The sequence below is a fragment of the Cyanistes caeruleus genome, chromosome 1 (genome assembly GCF_971803275.1).
Source record: "Cyanistes caeruleus chromosome 1, bCyaCae1.hap1.1, whole genome shotgun sequence".
In the NCBI taxonomy this organism is placed as follows: domain Eukaryota; kingdom Metazoa; phylum Chordata; class Aves; order Passeriformes; family Paridae; genus Cyanistes; species Cyanistes caeruleus.
Window position 1 is genome coordinate 66,599,160 of NC_141701.1, and position 18,682 is coordinate 66,617,841.

The 18,682-nt window shown below is 41.1% G+C and overlaps 1 protein-coding gene and 1 long non-coding RNA gene across 4 annotated transcripts in view; one reads left to right on the forward strand and one right to left on the reverse strand.

Annotated features, from left to right (window-relative positions):
- LOC111925355 (uncharacterized) overlaps window positions 1-13,680 on the reverse strand; it is a 99,162-nt gene extending 85,482 nt beyond the window's left edge. The window contains exons 1-5 of the long non-coding RNA XR_015289016.1: window positions 13,512-13,680; window positions 10,837-11,126; window positions 4,333-4,462; window positions 3,591-3,936; window positions 1,914-2,807 (exon numbers count right to left, since the gene is read on the reverse strand). This is a non-coding gene — a long non-coding RNA (uncharacterized LOC111925355). The remainder of the gene's footprint in view (window positions 1-1,913; window positions 2,808-3,590; window positions 3,937-4,332; window positions 4,463-10,836; window positions 11,127-13,511) is intronic.
- A 133-nt stretch (window positions 13,681-13,813) lies between these two features.
- Window positions 13,814-18,682, forward strand: RMP24 (ribonuclease MRP subunit p24). Of its 3 annotated transcripts, none has more exons than XM_023921803.2 (5): window positions 13,814-13,921; window positions 14,006-14,028; window positions 14,785-14,984; window positions 17,901-18,109; window positions 18,489-18,682. In XM_023921803.2, exons 1-5 carry the CDS (start codon window positions 13,848-13,850, stop codon window positions 18,640-18,642), a joined length of 660 nt encoding a protein of 219 aa, XP_023777571.2. In that variant the 5' UTR covers window positions 13,814-13,847; the 3' UTR covers window positions 18,643-18,682. The 3 variants fall into 3 exon arrangements, with proteins under 3 accessions (XP_023777571.2, XP_086753025.1, XP_023777572.2); XM_086896899.1 differs by having other exon boundaries at window positions 13,848-13,921; window positions 14,006-14,369; XM_023921804.2 differs by lacking the exons at window positions 13,814-13,921; window positions 14,006-14,028 and adding an exon at window positions 14,058-14,365.

An 18,682-nucleotide genomic window follows, 5' to 3' on the forward strand; every position in this document is an offset into this window, starting at 1 on the left:
TAAAGTGAAACAGCAGTTTAACAAGAAGATACCATACAAATCATCCATATAGTTTTCTTAGATGAGGTAAAAGATTTTGTGAACAAATGAAGTGTAATAGATCTCATCTTTCAGGACTTCAGCAATGCATTTGACATCGTGCTATACGCTATTAAGGAATCTAAGGACTAAGACTTTTTTGCATAGTTAAAAAACAGCTAAAGGAGAAGTAATAGCAAGTAAGTGCCATTAAGAAGAGATGTATTGAATTGATTAAGATTAGCAGTGGGTCTTCAGGATCCATTCTGGGGCTACTGCTGTCCTTCTATAGCTCTTGATCACTGTGACCAAGGTAGAAGAGTACCTGCACACTCCAATGTCAGTAGAGTAGTGAAACTCTACAAATGGAGCGGCTTGGAGATGTAAGCCAAAGAAATGGGGTAAGCAACAAGGTGTGGGGCAGAAAATGAAAACATCATCTGGGAGATGACCCAGTAATGACAAATGAGGACTATAGTTGTCAATGAGAGAGTGACTAAACAGGTAACATGATGAAAAAAGCTGTAGGACATGAGAATGGGGATTTCAAGTAGAACCTGGGAGACAAGGAGATTTCCCATCCAAAGACACTAACAGAGTTGAGTTGTTTAGCAGAGCAAGAGAAGAGCTAACTAAGCATGTAACTGCTGCCTAGAAATGCCTTGAGGAAGAAGCCTTGAAGTAGAAGTAGTTTATCTAATTCAAGGAGCAGCAACAGCATGGCGAGGGCAGGCAATGTACATGCCACACACTCATCTAGTCTGTACAGAAGGGAAGCAGCTATAAGCCAATGAGTTTCTCAAATAGTCTTCCATATAGAAGAGTGGGGGCAAAATTCCAGCCTTGAAGGATGATTCACAGCTGCAAGTATCACATGCTGTAACACCCTCTACAACTGCCTGGACCCACTGGTCACAAACTGTCCATTAGCTCTTCCATAATTAGTGTGCTACTGATACTATTACTGCTTTGATGTTACTGTTTTCATTTGGGGGGACATATCCAACACACCATTCCATTTTTTCACGTACACTTTTCATTACAAAATCCATGTAAAACTAATTACACAGATAAAGGCTTTTGCAATAATGCAGGCTACCTGAAAGTGAAAATAAATAGAAGAATATAGAGCTAAGATGATTTGAACAGCTAGGGCTCACACAAATATAACATTAATAATAATTAAGCATTCTGTGAAATAATTAATAATTATTTTATAAAATAATTTAGGGAAAACTGCAGAATTGTGCTTAAATTATTAGCTGCTTAGAAGAAGTTTGTCAGATGGGTGCTCTAAAGAGAAATGTAACAGAAACTGTATTTTTAGAACTTGTGGAGAGACACATATCTCCTGAAGAGAGTTAAGATTTGGCACTTCATATGAGCAGAGATGATCTGGCCCAAACATTCTTGTTTGCAGATGATGACTACTATATTATTCACTCTGTCTTGGCACAGCCAGTCAATAGAGGGAGTGCAGAAGAATAAAAAAGCCTTTTCTCTATTTGCTGATAACATTTTTAGCACATTTAGGGAGAAATCTGAAGAATCATAGTAATTTCTACACCCTAGAAAATGTGTTGAGCAGAGAGAAAAGGACAGAGAGGACATCAGGAGTTGCAAAATACAAAACAAAACACAGAAAAATGTCTCCAAAAAGGGAATGTGAAATTATAATCCTTAAAATACATTGTAAGAACATATTTGAAAGAACCATTCCAGGAAATAGTGTCTACTTATACCCATTAAGTTTACATTTGCTTGAAAACAAATCAGTAGATACTATACTAGGGATGACTCTAATCCTTGTATCCAAAATAATAAATTCAATGGATTAGCCAGGACAACAGCATTTTTTATCAAACAGAATTCATTTGTATCCAGCCTCACATTACCAGAAAAGTAGCTCTCTCCTAATTAGCAGAACTTGAACATTAACCTTTTGTCTTGACTGCAATCACTTCGATTAATGGTAATGTTCAGCCTCCTCAAAACGTCTTTCATAAATTGACTATTCCCATGGTAACAGCTGCTACTTTCATTCTACAAACACCAAGAAAATGTGATTTCCTTTATATCAGTGGGCCAGGCTGGGGGTGCAACTTTGGCCTTTGTCAATGCTTTTCAGATAAAACTGTTCATTCCAGAAGAAGAGGAAACAGGTGCAAGCACAGTTCAGGAAGCAGTTGTTGACTAATCCACGAAGCAGGTTTGGCAATGCTTTGAAAGGAAGCTGTCAGACAGCCTTCCTGCAATGCCAATATGTTCTGTGGCTGCATGAGGGAAGGACAAGCACATTCAACAGCAGCCACCAAACTTACATCAATATTTTTCGTGGGTTGTTGCTTGGATGGCATTTTTTTTCCTTTGTGCTTGTTTCTTTGGTGGTTCCACAAACAGTAGCAAGACATCAGCTTAATACCCCCACAAGAATAGTTGAGAAATGTAAATCAAGGATTTTCATTTCAAGAATATTGAACTTTAGCCAAAAAGAACATCAATTCATTGCTGAGATACTGACACAGCTTTAATGATTGATGTCTTCATCTTCAAGGCCCACAGCAGTCTATAAACAAAGTCCTAATCTCAGCTGAAGTGAATTCCCAAAGTAGCATCAGCTTCGGCGGGGCCAGCAAACGTTCACAACAAAGGTACTTCTTCCCCAGCGAGCCATGCAAAATTTTTCTGAAAGTTTATAAATCTGAGGCTTTTTCCAGAAAACCCATCTGTTGCATATGAACTCATCTGATACCTTTACCTTCTTTGAAACTGAAGGTTTCCAAGTCAATCTGTCAGGGTGAGAATGGATAAAGTGAGATTCACATCTACTTCTCCAGTAATCCACTGAAATAATCAAGTTTTCCCTTAGTCACAAATGCAAGATTCTGTCTTAACATAGAGCTGCAATTTTCCAAAGTTAGAATTGCATGTTCAGTTTCTTAAATTGGCCTTTAAAATACATTTTTAATTTTTTAATGAAAATTTTAGCATTCACATAAAGGACTGGCAAACAGCAAAGAGACTGAAAAATTAAACACAACTCTAGAAGCCCTTATTTTTTCCTTCTCCTTAATTACTCATTAACCCTTTCAGCACGAAACTAGGTGACTGCTTTCCTTGCCTTACGTACTTTTCATTCCAGGCATAACCAATCCCTGTTGTTAATTAGGCACTTTGAAAACCTGAACACCATTTGGCATCAGCTCTACTATTTTTAGCCAAAACTATCAAGTGCTTGAGAGAAAAGTGTTTGAGAAAAATCATGGATCTGCTTTTATGAAAATGAACAGTCAGTGGCTGCAATTGTGCAACCTACATAAACTCTGTCTCTGCCCATTCCACCAGATGTTAAGTTTGCTCAGAAATGGACTAATTTCTGATCCTCATGTCTCAGCATTTATCATGTTTCTGTATCTGCAGGTTTTGTTGCCATCAGAAGGTACCAAACCCAATTCCAACAGTAAAGCCCACAGCTTCTCCCACTGTAGCTGAAAAGGAAAATGCCACCAGTTAAGAATGAATAGGAGATTGTAAATACATTGCAAGCACTAAGCTGCTGTATTTATACTTACATGAGTATCACACTTCACGCCAATCAGACTCAAAACGTCACTCTGACACAGGATCATAATCCAAAAGGGGCCAAATTATATCTCTCCGTTCTGGGCTCACACTGGGGAAGTCTGGGTTTGAGCTGGCACCCAGCATTCCAAGCTCATGTTTATTTTCACTCCAGCTCCAAAAAAAAAATTGGTGAATAATCCAGAACTGCTCATCCAGGAAAGACTACCAAGGCTTGCCAAATTCCAGACTACAGTCCATGGAAAAAACCAAGTGCACAGATTTGTTGGCAAGAGATGCCTCTAAACACGCTCAATTTTGCACGTATTCTAGGGTGGTTCTCAAAAATGGTACAACCTTGGGAAAAGAAGTACAAGGGAATTAATTGAACCCTACCTGTGAACACCCTGAATACCCCTCAACATTAATGCAAAGGAACACCAAAAAATAATCCAAATTAAGAAAAGAGACCCAAAGTATTCATAGAAACCAAAAAAGTAACCAAAAATTTCCTGCAAATCAATGAAAAGGAGGAAATGCTTGGCAGGAAGGGTTGCCTGTAGGACTGGCAATATCATGGTAACAAAATCATTTTACAGGACAACTTGTTCTGATGCCACAGCCCAGTTTTGCAATTGTGCTACGGGCATCAGGATTTTTAAGGCACTATGCCCGCATCCCACAATACTAGTCCACACCCTGTTTGGTGACTTCCTCTGCAGTCTGGCCCATCTTCCACCTTGCACCTCCTACCTTCATTGGCCCTGGAGTCAGGAGAGGCAGCAGAAACATGCAGTGCTCCTTTTCCATTTTCCTCAAGGTTTGTTCTTCCTCTGAAGCAAAACCAGAGCAGAGCAGCCATACCTGTATGTTTTACAAGGACCTGTGGATGATAGTGAGTTCAAGGACTGGATAGAGCAAAGCTAGAAAGTGCCATACTGGAGAAGGATAGATAGAGACGAGGAGATCCCAACTACAATGCCTTCCAAATTAAATCCTTAGAGCGTAAGTTCTGGCTTCTTTCCTACCACTCCTGCAACAACATCAGCTCAGATTACAGAGGAAGCAGGCTAGGGAGGAGACCACTGTCCTGACCTACAAGTCCTATAAATCTCACTCACTCTTTGGCTCAGGAATATTAATACAATTGCCATATTTAGTGTCTTTATTATATTTAAACAAAAAAAAATCAGTAATATGGGGGATTCAGTATGTTTGTTTGTCTACATACTTCTTTTAAGTGTCACCAGCTCCTGCAAAGCAGTGAATCACAGGCCCTTCCTACCTCATGCTAAGGAGACATAAACAGCATCCCTGCATCGCTCTTTGGGTTTTGATGCTTTTTTGCTTGCTTTTACCATATTAATGGAATTTATCTCACACCAATTGGTAAGCTCATTGCTGTCAAAGCAGATGGTAAGATGCGCCCGAAAAAAAAAATTTGGCATCTTTATTTCATGTGAGGGGAATGTAAGAGGAAAAGGATGTCTTTTCCATTTTCTGAGGGCTGAAACGAAAGTCAAAGCAAGTTTTTATGATCAACAGAGTTTGAGGAAAAATTACCCAGCTCCAGTGGATGCATACCTTGCATCTAGCTCCATCTAATTCCTTCCTCTGTGGTTTATTTGCCTCGTGGGCATGCCAGGCGCTGGGGGCTCATCGACTGACAGCATGCTATCAATCTGCTCCAGGCACCGGTGCTCAGGGAGCAGCGTTGTGAAGCAATTCAAGATACCAAAACCAGGAGCAAACTCATAGGGTACTCATGATAAAGAGGTAACATTTTTTTCTATATTTCCTGCAGTTATCTTGGAGAGATGCTAGCACAGTAACGTCCTCAGTGGGAAACTACTGCTCAGTACTGACTTCCCATTGTTGGCCACCTTACATATTCAAATAGAGATATAAATAGCACAGAGTTGCAAAAATTAACAACAGCAGAAAAGGCCTGTGTGAGGATCAGACCTCCAAACATGACACTGCAGAAGAGATGCTGCATTGGAGCTATTCAGGCAGAAGGCTCTGCATTTGGAGAAGGAAGAAGAGCTTGCCAATTGGCATTCCAGCATTTAGTTGCTGGCCAAGATTTTCAAGGTTGAACTTTATACCCGTAGCTTCACAAAGGTCACACTTAGAAAACTATTGGGGCTTAACAGACCAAGGATGCATTTGGCTCTTATTCCAAGGCCCTTTCCTTGATATTAATATTGATGACAGTGGAACAAATATCTCAATAGCTGCACAGAAAGGCCAATGCACAAATGTGCTATACTCAACATATGGAAGAAGTCTGAAGCCTTAAAAACCACTTAATGAGAAAGCTGTGGATATCAACAGCAGAAGGAAAAATCTAAAATGGGAGCCAGAAGCCTATATCCTACCATGCTAATTTATATTGTTAGAGAGGAAAGTACATGGCAATGTTAGCTATGCTGAGGATTTTCAAAAGTTGCATTTATTTTTGGTTTTCTTTCAAAAATAGTGTTTCAATGAATATGCATTATGCTGGGTTTGTGGCACTGGTAGTGTATCGATCACCATGGTACCTGAGCACTCAAGCCAATGATTAACCAGTGGAGCAAATGAAACAGAAGCTGAGAGCCAAAAGGTACTGTGACAAGCTCTTCACAGACCTTATGGATGCCACAGCATCTCTGTCTAGACTTCTAGTCTTTCAGGCTTTCCTCTGTCTATCTTCCCTGCTCTTAGGATAACCAGATCTTTTTTCCAAACAGTGCTAAGGGATACAGAGATCTCAGACTGGCTTAGGAGAAAGGAGGAGATAAAAAAACCCCAACCAACAAACCCAAAAAAACAATACACAAATATTTTCATCGGGAAAACATTGCTTAAGCACACAGTAAGGGAAAAAAAAAATATTTTCATTTCCATAAATTGATTATGAATTGACAAACTTAGTTATGTCTGCCCTGCTATCAACTTAATCCTTAAAATTACTGTTCTGAAGAAGAAAAACAAGTCTTTGCTCACTAAGGAAATTACCTTTCAAGGGACTGATGCAGACCATACTTGAACACCACTAGCTTCATTTAATAGTAATGAAAATAATACATAAAAACATATGGCTATGTGCCTTCTTGAAAAAGATCAGAGATTGCATCAGCCCCTCTCCACACTGCAAATAAGCAACAAATTAACACAACTCTCGTGATGTTTGTTTAACATATGTGCATACCACCAGTGTGAGATTTTTTGGGTTGGGACCCTTAAGCAGAAGCCTCTGGATTTCAGAAAAAGAAATCTGACGAATTATCTATCCCTAGCTGTTTTGTTTTCTGGTCAAAGTCTCTGAGGGGCACAGGAAAGTTGAGGGCCTTGCATGCAGGCCAACTTGACAAAGGCTAAATCCTTTCTGTACTGGGGAATTGTGCAGCTATAATATAACCCTCACTGAAGAAGTTTCCTGTTTTCCATCAGTAATCAAGGCAATGATGCTGCATTCTAATTAAATTGGTGTCACGTGGAGTTTTTCCCCTTTACTGTAGCTACTTCACACTTAGGAGGTAGTTACATCCAGTTTATCCTTTAAAAGAGGAGTAGGCTTTGGGGACAAGGCCCCATTACCAGCAATGAAAACCCAAGTGCTCACATCCTAGTGCAGTTACAATATGTTGCATTACTACTGTGCCCCAGCAGCAGCAGCAGCAGTTTTGAAGCAGATACAAAGCACTGCACCACCCACCTATATCTGACTGTGAAACTCTGGATTAAAGCTCACTCTAAGCATCGGCCTGATTCTGTTACCTCTCCTGTGTCTAAATTATATCCATCACTGTCATCGCTAAAGATTCAGATCCTCTGCGCACTTCATCGGCATTATAATCGAAGCTAATGAAAGACATGTTTGTTTAGCTGTTGTAAATGGCTTTGAAGATCTTGGTTTCAGCCAGGGTGATGAATTAAGGATCTCAGCTGGGCAAACAGTGTAATTTTGAATGAATTTAGCTAAAATAGATTACTGAGAAAGCAATATGGATTTTTCAAATTCATATTATTCCACATACTTAAGCAGTAAATATTTCACCCCTTCTTACCATCTGAGTCACCAGGCATAGAACTGGAAGAATCAGCAATGATACCAGCTTCTCAAACACAAAACCAACTTAGGATACTATAAACAGGTGTGAAAAGCCACTTTTCGACTGCAGCAGGGAGTACAGCCCTCAGAGAGTTTATCCCTCAGCTGACTACATTTCTGCCTGATAGCAATTCTGCAAAGCAGCCTGTACATGGTAATTAAAGCATTTTATGACAAAACTCAGAAACCAACAACTGCAAAGAACTATTCCGTAGCAGAGTAATTTATTAGAAGTACCTGGCTTTTGTTTTCCCTGGTACATTTTCAAATGAATTAAAATAATAACTTAAGGGGAAAGAAAATTATCTTTAAATAATGGTGGGTTTGGTTTTTTTTCTCTCCCAGGTAATTTGGAGTCAGGAGGAATCTAAAATAACAGCATGATTGTTGAAAATTACAGGGTAAAGTTGGAAACCTCTAGAGGTCATCTAGTCTGGCCTCACTCATGCTCAAACCAGTGCCACCTTGGAACAGATAATTCCGAATTAAAAGGGAAAGGAAATAATTTAAAGGAAAAAGAAAGGAAAAAAAAATGAAGCCTTTCTCTATTCCCTTTTGCACCAGAAGGAAAACTAATGCAAGGGAATATGTTCTTGAAACATACAGTTCTTTTGTGTTGTTTGTAAGTAAATATGACCAACCTGGCAAAATAGATTAAAGCTGCCACCTTTGTTTGACCTAGTTCTGTTTCTGCCTTGATGCAGGTAACATTTAGCATAATGTATGGCAAAGTCCGACTCAGTTGCCAGCTCTGCTCTGCCACACTGCTGGCCAGAAAAGGCTGGGAATGCTGCATGTTCAGCTCCAGTGAAAAGGAAAATGGTCCATATCATTCATTAGCAGTCTGCTCCAAGCTAATTAAGGAACTGAGCCGACAGCTGCTGTAGAGGGTTCCACCTCATCTTTTCCTGGGAAAGCAAGGTCTCTGGGCCAAGGCCTGGACTCCACAGAAAAGAAGCATAGGGTGGGGGAACCTTACAAGATCTCAGTGAAACCCAGATGACTCATCAGAAAGTAAAAGGTTTCTATTTTGGCAAGAGGCTGAAATAGCAGCCCTGGGTTGTGCTGCAGCAATAAATGACCCTAAGTGCCTGGGACAAACTCCTGTGCACACTGATATTCCTAACAGCAGGGGCTATTTCACATCTCATTAAGCAAAGGGGTTTACATGACAATTAACACATTAATTAGCAGCATCTTTTTCACAGGTGAAAATTTGGCTTGAGATTTCAACATTTTTAGACAACTGCTCTGTGAGTGAAAATTAAGGAATAGTGTATTATGCCTCAAGGTGAGTAGGACTTACGGGTTGAACTGGCCTAGCAGTATGTTTGTGTGCTGAAGGACACTGCAACCTGGTGATGGCCAGTCCCATAACTTGCATGGAGGGAGGGCCTCCTTGTACAATCTGCACTCTGCCATGCAAAGCCCAGCCCTTGGCATGGGCAAGGGGCCAGGCTGGCCACTTCATGAGCTGACCATAAACAAGCCTAATGAACCACAAAGTCACATAGGGACAAAGCAAGGCCTGGACTTCAAGGAGCAGTAGCTCCCATTCCTCAGCCCTAGCTGCTGACCTGTGTGGCTCCCCACTACAAAAATCCCATTGACTGTATTTGTAGAGACATAACACCAAAAAGCAACCCTGATAATTTCACTGAAAATAGGTATCAGCTATAAGAGAATGTTTACTGCCGAAGAGCTTCACATCTTAGATAGAGAGTTAATAATTTCTACCGGAGACCACTTTAAAGAAGAGTTGGCACTATTAAGCTGTGTGAGTATTTCTCTCTGAGGTTTTTGTTCAGTACATCATCTTTAATTTCTATTCTCTTTTGAGAGAATGGATTTACAAGCATACAGGAAGACGTAGAGTACTGGAAATTTAATGAAAGGAAGGAAAAATTGGAAACTGGAACTTGAAGTTTGCAAGATCAGGTGGATTCTGACAGTCATTGGGTACATTCCATATCAGATGGATGTTGCCAACCCACGGGAAATAGTGGCATGCTTTGTATATGTTATTTTTCACCTCCCTGAGGTACAAACTGCAAGGAAGCTGTGTTCTAAACAATGTATAAACTAACAAAAAACCACACTAATATTTTATATATTTTGGCACTCAAAGCATAGATAAATCACTGTGTCATAGCCTAACCTATCATATCACTTACAAAATAAATCCAGGTTCAGGAGGAACACTAGATAACTTGTCCTTTAATTAGGTTTTAAAAGCTGATGGTTTGTTTCAGAATATGATTTATTTCTTTTATTTATCAGCCTGCCTTGTTTCAAATGGGTACTGTCTGACTGACCTCTAGGTACCCTTGCATTTGCTCTGTGATATCCCCAGAATGTCAATGCTTTGATTCTTCATCTTTCATTTCCCAAACATTTCTTATTGGTCACTTCTGGTAGCGGTGGCAGCTAGAAGTGGAAGTTTATCCTCTGATAATCAGTACTGCTTTAATGGTTCCCAGCATCCTGAGGATATTTTCCAAGTGTTATGGTGACACCAGCTGAGATCTTGGCAATAGAAAAGTGTTTAACATGTTTATTTTCTAACTTAGTCTCTTGTGGTTTTTTTGGCTTTCCCAACCCTCTGCCACCCCCTTGATTTCTATGGCTTAATGCTTTTTGTTATTACTATATTCTTAGTTTTCACTTCTCAATATCTTTCTTATTTAAAAGCCTTTGAAAAACCTGAGGGCATTCCTACTATGCATCCAAAAATCTCTTAATAAATTTCTCCGAGCCTCCAAGCCACATTTGTCTAAAAACGGAGCAAAAATCTCCTCTAAAAGGAAGAACAATAGTCACATCTTTGCTATGTATTTCTCTGTAAACTAGAGTCTAGGAACTATAGCATAGAAACCTTGTAAAACGACAAGCACGTTTCAAACAGTTCTAATACAAAATGTGACACATAAAACAGGTCACTGGTTTTAGCATGTCTCCAAAATAATATATGCTTGGAAATGCTTATCCTTGTAGCATCACTATCCTCTTTTTTCCTGTGAGAAAATGAATCTTGCAGAAGCATGCCTGAAAAAGCAAAATTCTCATATAATTTCAATCACTCAGTTTGTTCATGACTTTTATACAGCTGACTGAACATTTATTATCTCACGTGAAATAGAAGCTGTGAGTTTGCTCACCTTTGTCACCTGCAGGATCTTTGAAATGCCTCCTCTTCTGTTTCTTCCAAAGAGTATGTTTCCGCATCTCCCAGTCATTCCCGAGTCCACTGAACATGCAGACATCAATAAGTTCTGGCTAAGTTATCCTACGTAACTCTGAAGAAAAAAGGAGAGACTTGCAGATGCTGCAGAAGGTCTTCTTTACTCTCTTGATAAATTTTGTTTTCTTGGTGGTCTGTCACAGTCAGGTCTCCGGTAGTAAACTGAACAACCTATCCTCCTGGCTCTTCTTTTCTTCTTTTTCTTTTCTGTAAACACATAATCAGGGCTTCAAATCCTTTAGGCATCACAAACTGTATTTCTCTATTGCCCTCTACTGACTGCTGGCTCACGCCGCCTTCCCGGAGAAGTGGCGAGCAACAGATCCGCGGTACGCGCTTCTCGCCGCCCTCCCCCGGATCGATAATGATACACGATGACCAAAAGTCAACACAAATCATTCTATTTTTTCCTTTCTTACAAAACACCAGGCAAGATTTACAGCCTATTGGCCAGCCGTGGTAGCTACAAAACGCTACACAACAGAATCAGGAAGCAGTTCGTAACATGGCTCTGCTAACGTGGGCTTTTTTTTTTTTTTTTTGGTGAACAAAAGCCAGGAAAAAGTAGAGACGAACGCGTTCTGCCTTGAAATGCGGATGAATTCATCGCACCGATGCCACAAATACTGTCTCGGGGATCTGAGAGCTGTCTGATTTTAAGAGTTTGTCCTGCCAGCACTGGATGCACAGAAATACTGCCTTTTGATGGGAGTTCTGCAGGAAGGGGCTGAGGTAGAGATTCATGGTAGAGAGCCATGAATTTGAGGCCACGGATATTGGCCATTTCCCCTTTGTCTCTAGTGCTTTAGCACATTCAGCAGCACTCCTAACATGGGAAAGCCTCATGTGACGGGACCCGGGACGGGGCACATCACCCTGCGTGCGGATGGCACCGGGAGTGGCTGTTTGCCCTGCTTCTTGGACAAAGATGATCTATAAAGCAAAGAGAATCCAGCAAACTAAGATAAAAAAAGGAATGGCCCAGTGTTGTCTCAGGAGCAGAAGTAAGGGGGAAAAAAAAAAAAAAGTGTATAAGCATTTCAGGCAGACTGGAAGAGACTGAGGGAGAAAAAAAGCAGCGATATAAAGAGTGTAAGAGTGAAGTTGGAGGGGGGCGGGGGTGTGAATATAAATGAATCCTTTGCATTGTGTTAGTCACTGCTTAATAAGTATAGCACATGCTGGTTAATCAGGTCACTCAGGCACTTGTTCTCACAAGAATAAGTTAATCCACAGTGCTGGTGCAGATGCTCTGGCCCACCTGCACCACTCCAGGGGCAGGGAGGAGTCAGGTCCCAGCTCCAGGCAAAAGAAAAAATCCCTAGAACATTTCCCTTTATCTAGGCAGAAGCTGGGAAAGAACGTGGCTTTATCTTGCCTTGCCATTCTTCCTCCACAACCAACTTCCCTAGGGAACAAACATGTTTAAAAAATTATAAACACAGACCCATCCCTAAAAAAAAGTGTTGGAATTATTTTTGCTTACTTGTGTTCATAAAGTACTTTCATTTTCCCCCTCCAATATTAATAAATGGGAATTTCATTTGCCAAAAAAAATCTTTTGACTGAGAACACTGGTTGTGTTTTGAATAGATATTGTGACATCCCTGTTCTTCAACTCAAAAAATGTAGGAGTTCACTCAAAAGTCAGGCTCAAGAAAGCCAGCAACATGGCAACAAAAATGCAATATTGAAAGGTTAATTGAAAGAATTAGTTTCATTAAAAAACAGAGTCAGCAGAGGCCCTAATTGTACCTATTATGAGCATTTCATTAACAAGTCCAGATTTATTGACTGTGCAGTAAAGCTCTCTTAAAGGAAGCCTTGAAATTCCTTTTTCCCCTTGCTTTTCCATCCCTAAAGCCCTTGGCTGCTCCTTGTCAGAAAAAAAGAAATAATTATATTTATTCAAATTCCTCGATAGAATATTGAAGCTTGCTCAGCTGAATACCTCTCCTAAATGAACACCATTACCAGTATATCACAGGATAAAAACGTCTAGCCAATGAACAGGGTGGAGGGAATTAATACAACACACATCAAATGGTGAAATGCTGAGCGTTTTGTTTTGGGGCTTTTTTGGGGGGGCTGGGGGCTGCTGGATTTGGGGTTTTTGTTTGTTTTGTTTGGTTGGGGTTTTTTATTTGGGTTTTGGGAATTTTTTTTGTTTGTTTGGGGTTTTGGTGGTGGTGGTGGTTTTGTTTTTTAATGGGAGTACATTTGCAGAGTGATAAGGCAAAGTCCACAGTCGCCAAAATCCACTGAAAAGACACCTCAAATAGAGAGGGTGAGAGATGAAGTTCAGCACTGCCGAGCATCAGGCAGATTTCTGGAGCTGCTGGTGCACATCTTTCACCTGACAACCCCTAACAGAGGGGTTTGGAGTTTTTCTTTTTTCCACAGAATCATAATACTGTGATTAAAGGGAGCTCTGCAAATCACTCAGTCCAGCCCTCCTACCAGGGTCCCGTGGTGCAGGTGACACAGGAACGCATCCAGGTGGGTTTGGAACATCACCAGGGGAGATTCCATGACCTCTCTGGGCCAGCCTAAGTGCTCTGCCGCCCTCTAGGGAAAACAGTTCTTCCTCACCTTTTTCTTTCCCCCACGGCAGAAGTTTCCTTTCCTACGGGAAAACTTTTCACAGGGCCGGGGACAGAAGCGGCTCCCCGAGGCGGCAGTCGCTCTGCGAGCGGGCCCGGGGCGGGCTCGGCTCCCGCGGCCCCGCGGCCCTCGCTCGCAGCCCCGGGCCCGCAGCCCTCCAGCGCCAGCCCCGGCCCTGCCCCTCGCCCGGGGCCCGCCCCAACCCGGTACCCTGGTGCTGCGGCCGCGGTGCCGCCGGGGCCCGGCCAAGCGCTGCACATCGCCCGCCTTCCCTTCCCTTCCTTTCCTTTCCTTTCCTTTCCGGCGGGGCGGGCGGCCGGCGCCATGGGCCGGCGGCTGCTGCGGGCGGCGGCGGAGCGGCTGGCGGGGCCCTGCCCGGGCCAGGCGCGATTCCTGCTGTAAGGGATCGCGGCGGGGAGGGGACGGGCGGTGGGAGAGCCCGGCGGTGACGCGCCCTGACGCTTTCCCTCTCTCCCGCGCAGGTGGATGCTCCGCAACTCCCGAGGCGAGTGAGGGGCCCCGGGCTCAGGCGGTGGAGCCGGGGCCGGAGGAGGGGGCTCCGGAGCCCGGCGTGCTCCAGCCGAGGCTCCTGCCGTGGGAGAGCAGCGCGCGGAGGCCGCGGAAGGACAGGAGCGTGGGAACGAATGGCGGCTCGCCCTCTCCCTCCGTTTTCCCCGTGCCCCTGCAGTGCCCCCGCAGGGATGTGTTTCGGGGCTGCCGGCAGCAGTGGCGAGCTCGTCAGGAAGCAGGGCCAGCTGTTCCTCGGGGACTTAGGGAGAGGCGCCCGAGTCCGGCTCCGGCAGCAGGAGCTAATGAGGCAGATGGCAGGAGCGAGCCTCTTAGTGGGTCTGAAATTTATCTCAAAGCGTTTCTTCTTTCTAGCCTGAGGTCGTGTCGCCTTCTCTCACTTAAAATGGGCAAAGAGCTTTGCAAAGCTTTGGTGTCCCTGATCTCTTAGAAGATTTTGCTTACATGGAGCTCTTTGCAGAATTGTGAGCCTCCGTTGCTAAAGGTTTTTAGCAAGGAATTGCATTTTTCCAAGAAAATCTACACTTACATATTGTCTGAACTTGTGCGATGCATTAACTTGGTCTGAACTGTGCCCAGCTGAGCACATTCTGGTGCTCAGTTTCCTCTTGTGTTCTAGTGCTATCTTAAACACAAAAACATGTACTTAGGTAATGTTAAAATTGAAATATGCAATTTTGAAGTTTGCTTATAAAACATAGTTACTCATCCTTTTGCCTTTATTTCTCTGTAGCTAGCGAACGTGGATTAGAAAGGATATGTCCTTACTGCTTCCAGTTCCTGGTTCCTGACAGCTACCGGGTGCGCCTCAAACCAAAGATGAAAGTGACTCCACAGATACAGAAAGTTCTAAAACGAGAGGCAAAGAATCATAAGCTTAACATGAAACAGACAAAGCTTTTGAGAAAGTACAGGGAGTCAAGAAGCATTCTGGTAAGGATATTTACTTGAAACTGTTAAGTACATGATATTTCATGTTCCTATTTCAGTGGCCTAAAAGAGAAAGTACAAGAACCTTTCTCAGAAGAAGAGCCCACACATTTCTTTTTTGCGAGCATAAGACTCTTCCTTTCTTTTTGAGATAATTTCTGTGCATAAACAACATTTTTTAAATCTACCTTCCACAATAGCTAGATCATGAACACGAATGACAAGACCAGTAAGCTTTTCTCTCAAAAAAAAATCTTTGTGACCCCACATGTTAAAGAAGCTACACAAACATCTCATTTACTGCCTTTGTTTATCAGTTGCTAAGCAAATACGCAAATATATTTTGACACAAGCTTTGCTTCATGCATTTCACTAGCCTCTCATGGCTACATCAGATTATTATTACTATCAGTATTAATAGAATTTTTATACATTTGTCTGAATGTTACTGTTTATAGGAGGTCTTTCAAAACTAAACCACAGGGGGAATTCCAACAAGATGATATTTTTCTTGGGGCTTCAGCAATTTTTTCTTAAAGTACTCAGGAATATGACATTTAATAAGTATTGGAAGAATAATAGTATACATTTAATCTAGTATTGCCAAGGTATGTACCATTTTTAAAACAGATTATGTGAATGGTTGTTAGAATAAATGAGACAGGACCCTATTGTGTCCAGGAGTTGCTGGCACACTTGGCATTTTCTTGGATGAGAGTCTTGTGGTTTCAGGAGTAAATTTTGTGAAACCAAAAACTATTAAAAGAGTCAATAAAAAAATTTTTAACTCTGAAAATATCACCAAGGTTCTTGGCTGTCAGAGCAAAATATGATGCTTCATAAAGGTGCTCTCCACAAATCGTAGTTCACAGTTGAGCTTCAGAAAGGACATCTGAAAAGGTTCTTCCCGAGAGGGTGGTTGGGCACTGGAACAGGCTCCCCAGGGAAGGGATCACAGCACCAAGGCTGACAAGAGATCAACAAGCCTTGGGACAACACTCAGGCATATGGTGTGATTCTTGGCATGTCCTGTGCTGGGCCAGGAACTGGAATTTGATGCTTGTGGATCCATTCCAACTCAAGATTTTCTGTGATTCTGCAAGCTGAAATCTTTGCTTCATTTTTCTGGGATCACAAATGTTGAGGGTACATTAGAGAACTGTCTCTTTAAGCAACTGGTGAACAGAGCTGTGTCCTATGAGATGATGATGGGCTTTTAGACTTACTGTGTAGCTGGGGAGTGTTTGTAGGGATACACTGTGCATTTATATGCGTAGTTTAAAATTCAGTTTAAATAGGTCTAGTTTAAACTCTGGGTTTGATCTTGGTATGTAATTGCAGTTTGCTGTACTTGTGTTCCACTCAGTTTGAATTTGTCCTGTGGATTATGATTTAAGTGTTTCTTAAGTCTTCAAAATGCTGTCAGCAACTGGCAGCTTTCAAAATTAGCAATGTTGATCCCTGTAATCTAATACCTGAGACTTGTGCAAATGAAAATTCCAGTGTGGTTGGAAATTAAAGCAAGCAACAGTGTGACAGGTTGAACCAATGAGAACTTTCTTATCAAGTAGAACTTGATTTTAGAATTCTTGTGCCATAAAAAGGTATATAACATAGGGACTGTTTCAGGGATTTAAAGAAACCTTGGAGGTTACTGCTGATTTCAGGGAATGCAAATTATCTGTGAAGTGCTATGATTAATCCAGTAATTCCTGCATTGTAAAGTGGTCACCTCCATTTATATTCCACACAGTTTTAAGTCACCATGAGATGATGAATTTGTTTCACACCTGAATTTCATTTAGAAGAACTAAAAATACATCAGTACCTGAGCACTACAATAGTTAATGCTGTTTCTGTTGTTTTGGTTTTTTTTAGTTTGTTAGGATGACAAAATATAATGTCTAGAGAAAGCCAAAACACAACTAAAAATGTTCCATTTCAGCAACCTTAAATGTAATTTTTACTAAACAGTCTGAATTTAAATCTACACCCTTGGAAATGAAGAATGATTTGGTGTAGATGTTTTCAAAACTGCTTAGACATTTCTGTGACAGTTTTTTGAGTATGTTATTTTTAACCAGAAGCCTCACATAACTGTTTTTCTGTCAGTCTAATTGGTGCCTCAGAAAGTTGTCTGGCTGTGTTACTCTCATATCTCTTAGTATGAGTAGTTGCCATGGCAGTAAGGGATATCGGGAATGCATGACAGTTTCTCTGACTGGGTGACATGATTGGTTCTGATGCACCTCTCAGCTTGGTGTGCTGCTCAAGTTCCCTGCAGCCTAGAGGTACACAGAGAGAAGATAAAGTGCCCTTCATTTAGAACATCCTCCTTATTATAGGAAGTACTTTTGCCCTAATACAAAGCCTTTTCTTTGTTCACTGTGACTTGCTGGTTTTAGTAAAATGGATGACTGACTTTGAGAGTTTGGTAGTTTAAATATTTTATCCCATCTCTGAAAAGTGTGCAATATAACTTCATTGGGGCTAGAATGTGCTAATGACTTTAGCCAAATACCTAATGTATAGGAGTACTTCAGTATACTTAAAAATATCTTGTACACTCAAAATACGATTTGCCCAGTTCAGGTGCTGTTTCATCTGTTTTGACAGAGTTGTTCCTTGTATTTCACTGTACAACATTACATTCAGCAGTATGGGTCTCCTGAAATTAGTTTGTAGGGAATTGGAGTAATTTCTAGATAAACCCAAAGGATGTGTTTGGCTTAATAAACCCACATTAAAATACTAGTTGTAAAGTATGTGTTATTTTTAGTATCTCATTTTTACTTAAGCAAATACTTAATTTTTGTCACGGTATTTGGAGAACAGTTTGGATAATTCTTCTAATGGCTTTATAATATAAAGGTGGAAAGACTGAAAGGCAGCTTGATATTTCCTTTCTTCTCTCCATAGCTGGTTACTTGCAAATCTTGCAACAAAACAATAAGACATTATGGTAAAAGCAGGGATTTTCTGGCAACCAAAACAAAAAATTGTGGCACTCCAGGTATCAAATCTAACCTGAAGACACCAGATACAAAAATTCAGTCTGCAAAGAAAATGACACCTGTAAGCTGTAGTAGGTTGGGATCTAAAGGGAACACTCCCTCATCACTTTCCAGGTACGTGTTTCTTTAAAGCAGCTCTTTGCCAAGTAGAGTGCATTACATCTTGTTTGATTTTAATAGTTTCAATAACTTAGTGTATTTCTCAGCTAGTATGGTTGAGGAGATCAATTTTAACTTTCCAGCCTTTAAAATCAAAGATTCTCATGAAAAGACACTGTGTGCAAAGAATGCCCAGTTACATTTGTGTCATTAATGCAAAATGTCAGTCCTAAAATTTGCATGACAAACACTTCTGACTGCTCACTTGCATGTAAAAATACACTATTTCTCTTGGATACTTTTCACTCAAATTATATATGTGTGCTTTCAGAGTTACTTTATGTTAATTCTGATTTCTCCCCTTTTCAAGACATTTGAATCTTTTCTTTTTCAGGACACATGAATCTGGACAGGCAGCAACCAACTCTGCTTCGAAGACTCCCCGCAACTCCAAATTTCACTTTTCTAAGCTAAAACGGATGCTTGACCTAGAAGAAAAAGAGAAAAGCCGGAAGTCGGATTTCAAAACCTTCTTGACTTTACTTTAGTTATATATTATTTCAAAGTAATAAAGATTACAGCAATAAA

Bases quoted from the DNA above. Each gene is read 5' to 3' on its own strand.
- RMP24 (XM_086896899.1), top strand. From the start codon at position 14,168: ATGGCGGCTCGCCCTCTCCCTCCGTTTTCCCCGTGCCCCTGCAGTGCC. The intron at 14,370-14,784 runs GTCTGAAATTTA...ATTTCTCTGTAG, and splicing joins AGGAGCGAGCCTCTTAGTGG to CTAGCGAACGTGGATTAGAA. The intron at 14,985-17,900 runs GTAAGGATATTT...TTCTCTCCATAG, and splicing joins GGGAGTCAAGAAGCATTCTG to CTGGTTACTTGCAAATCTTG.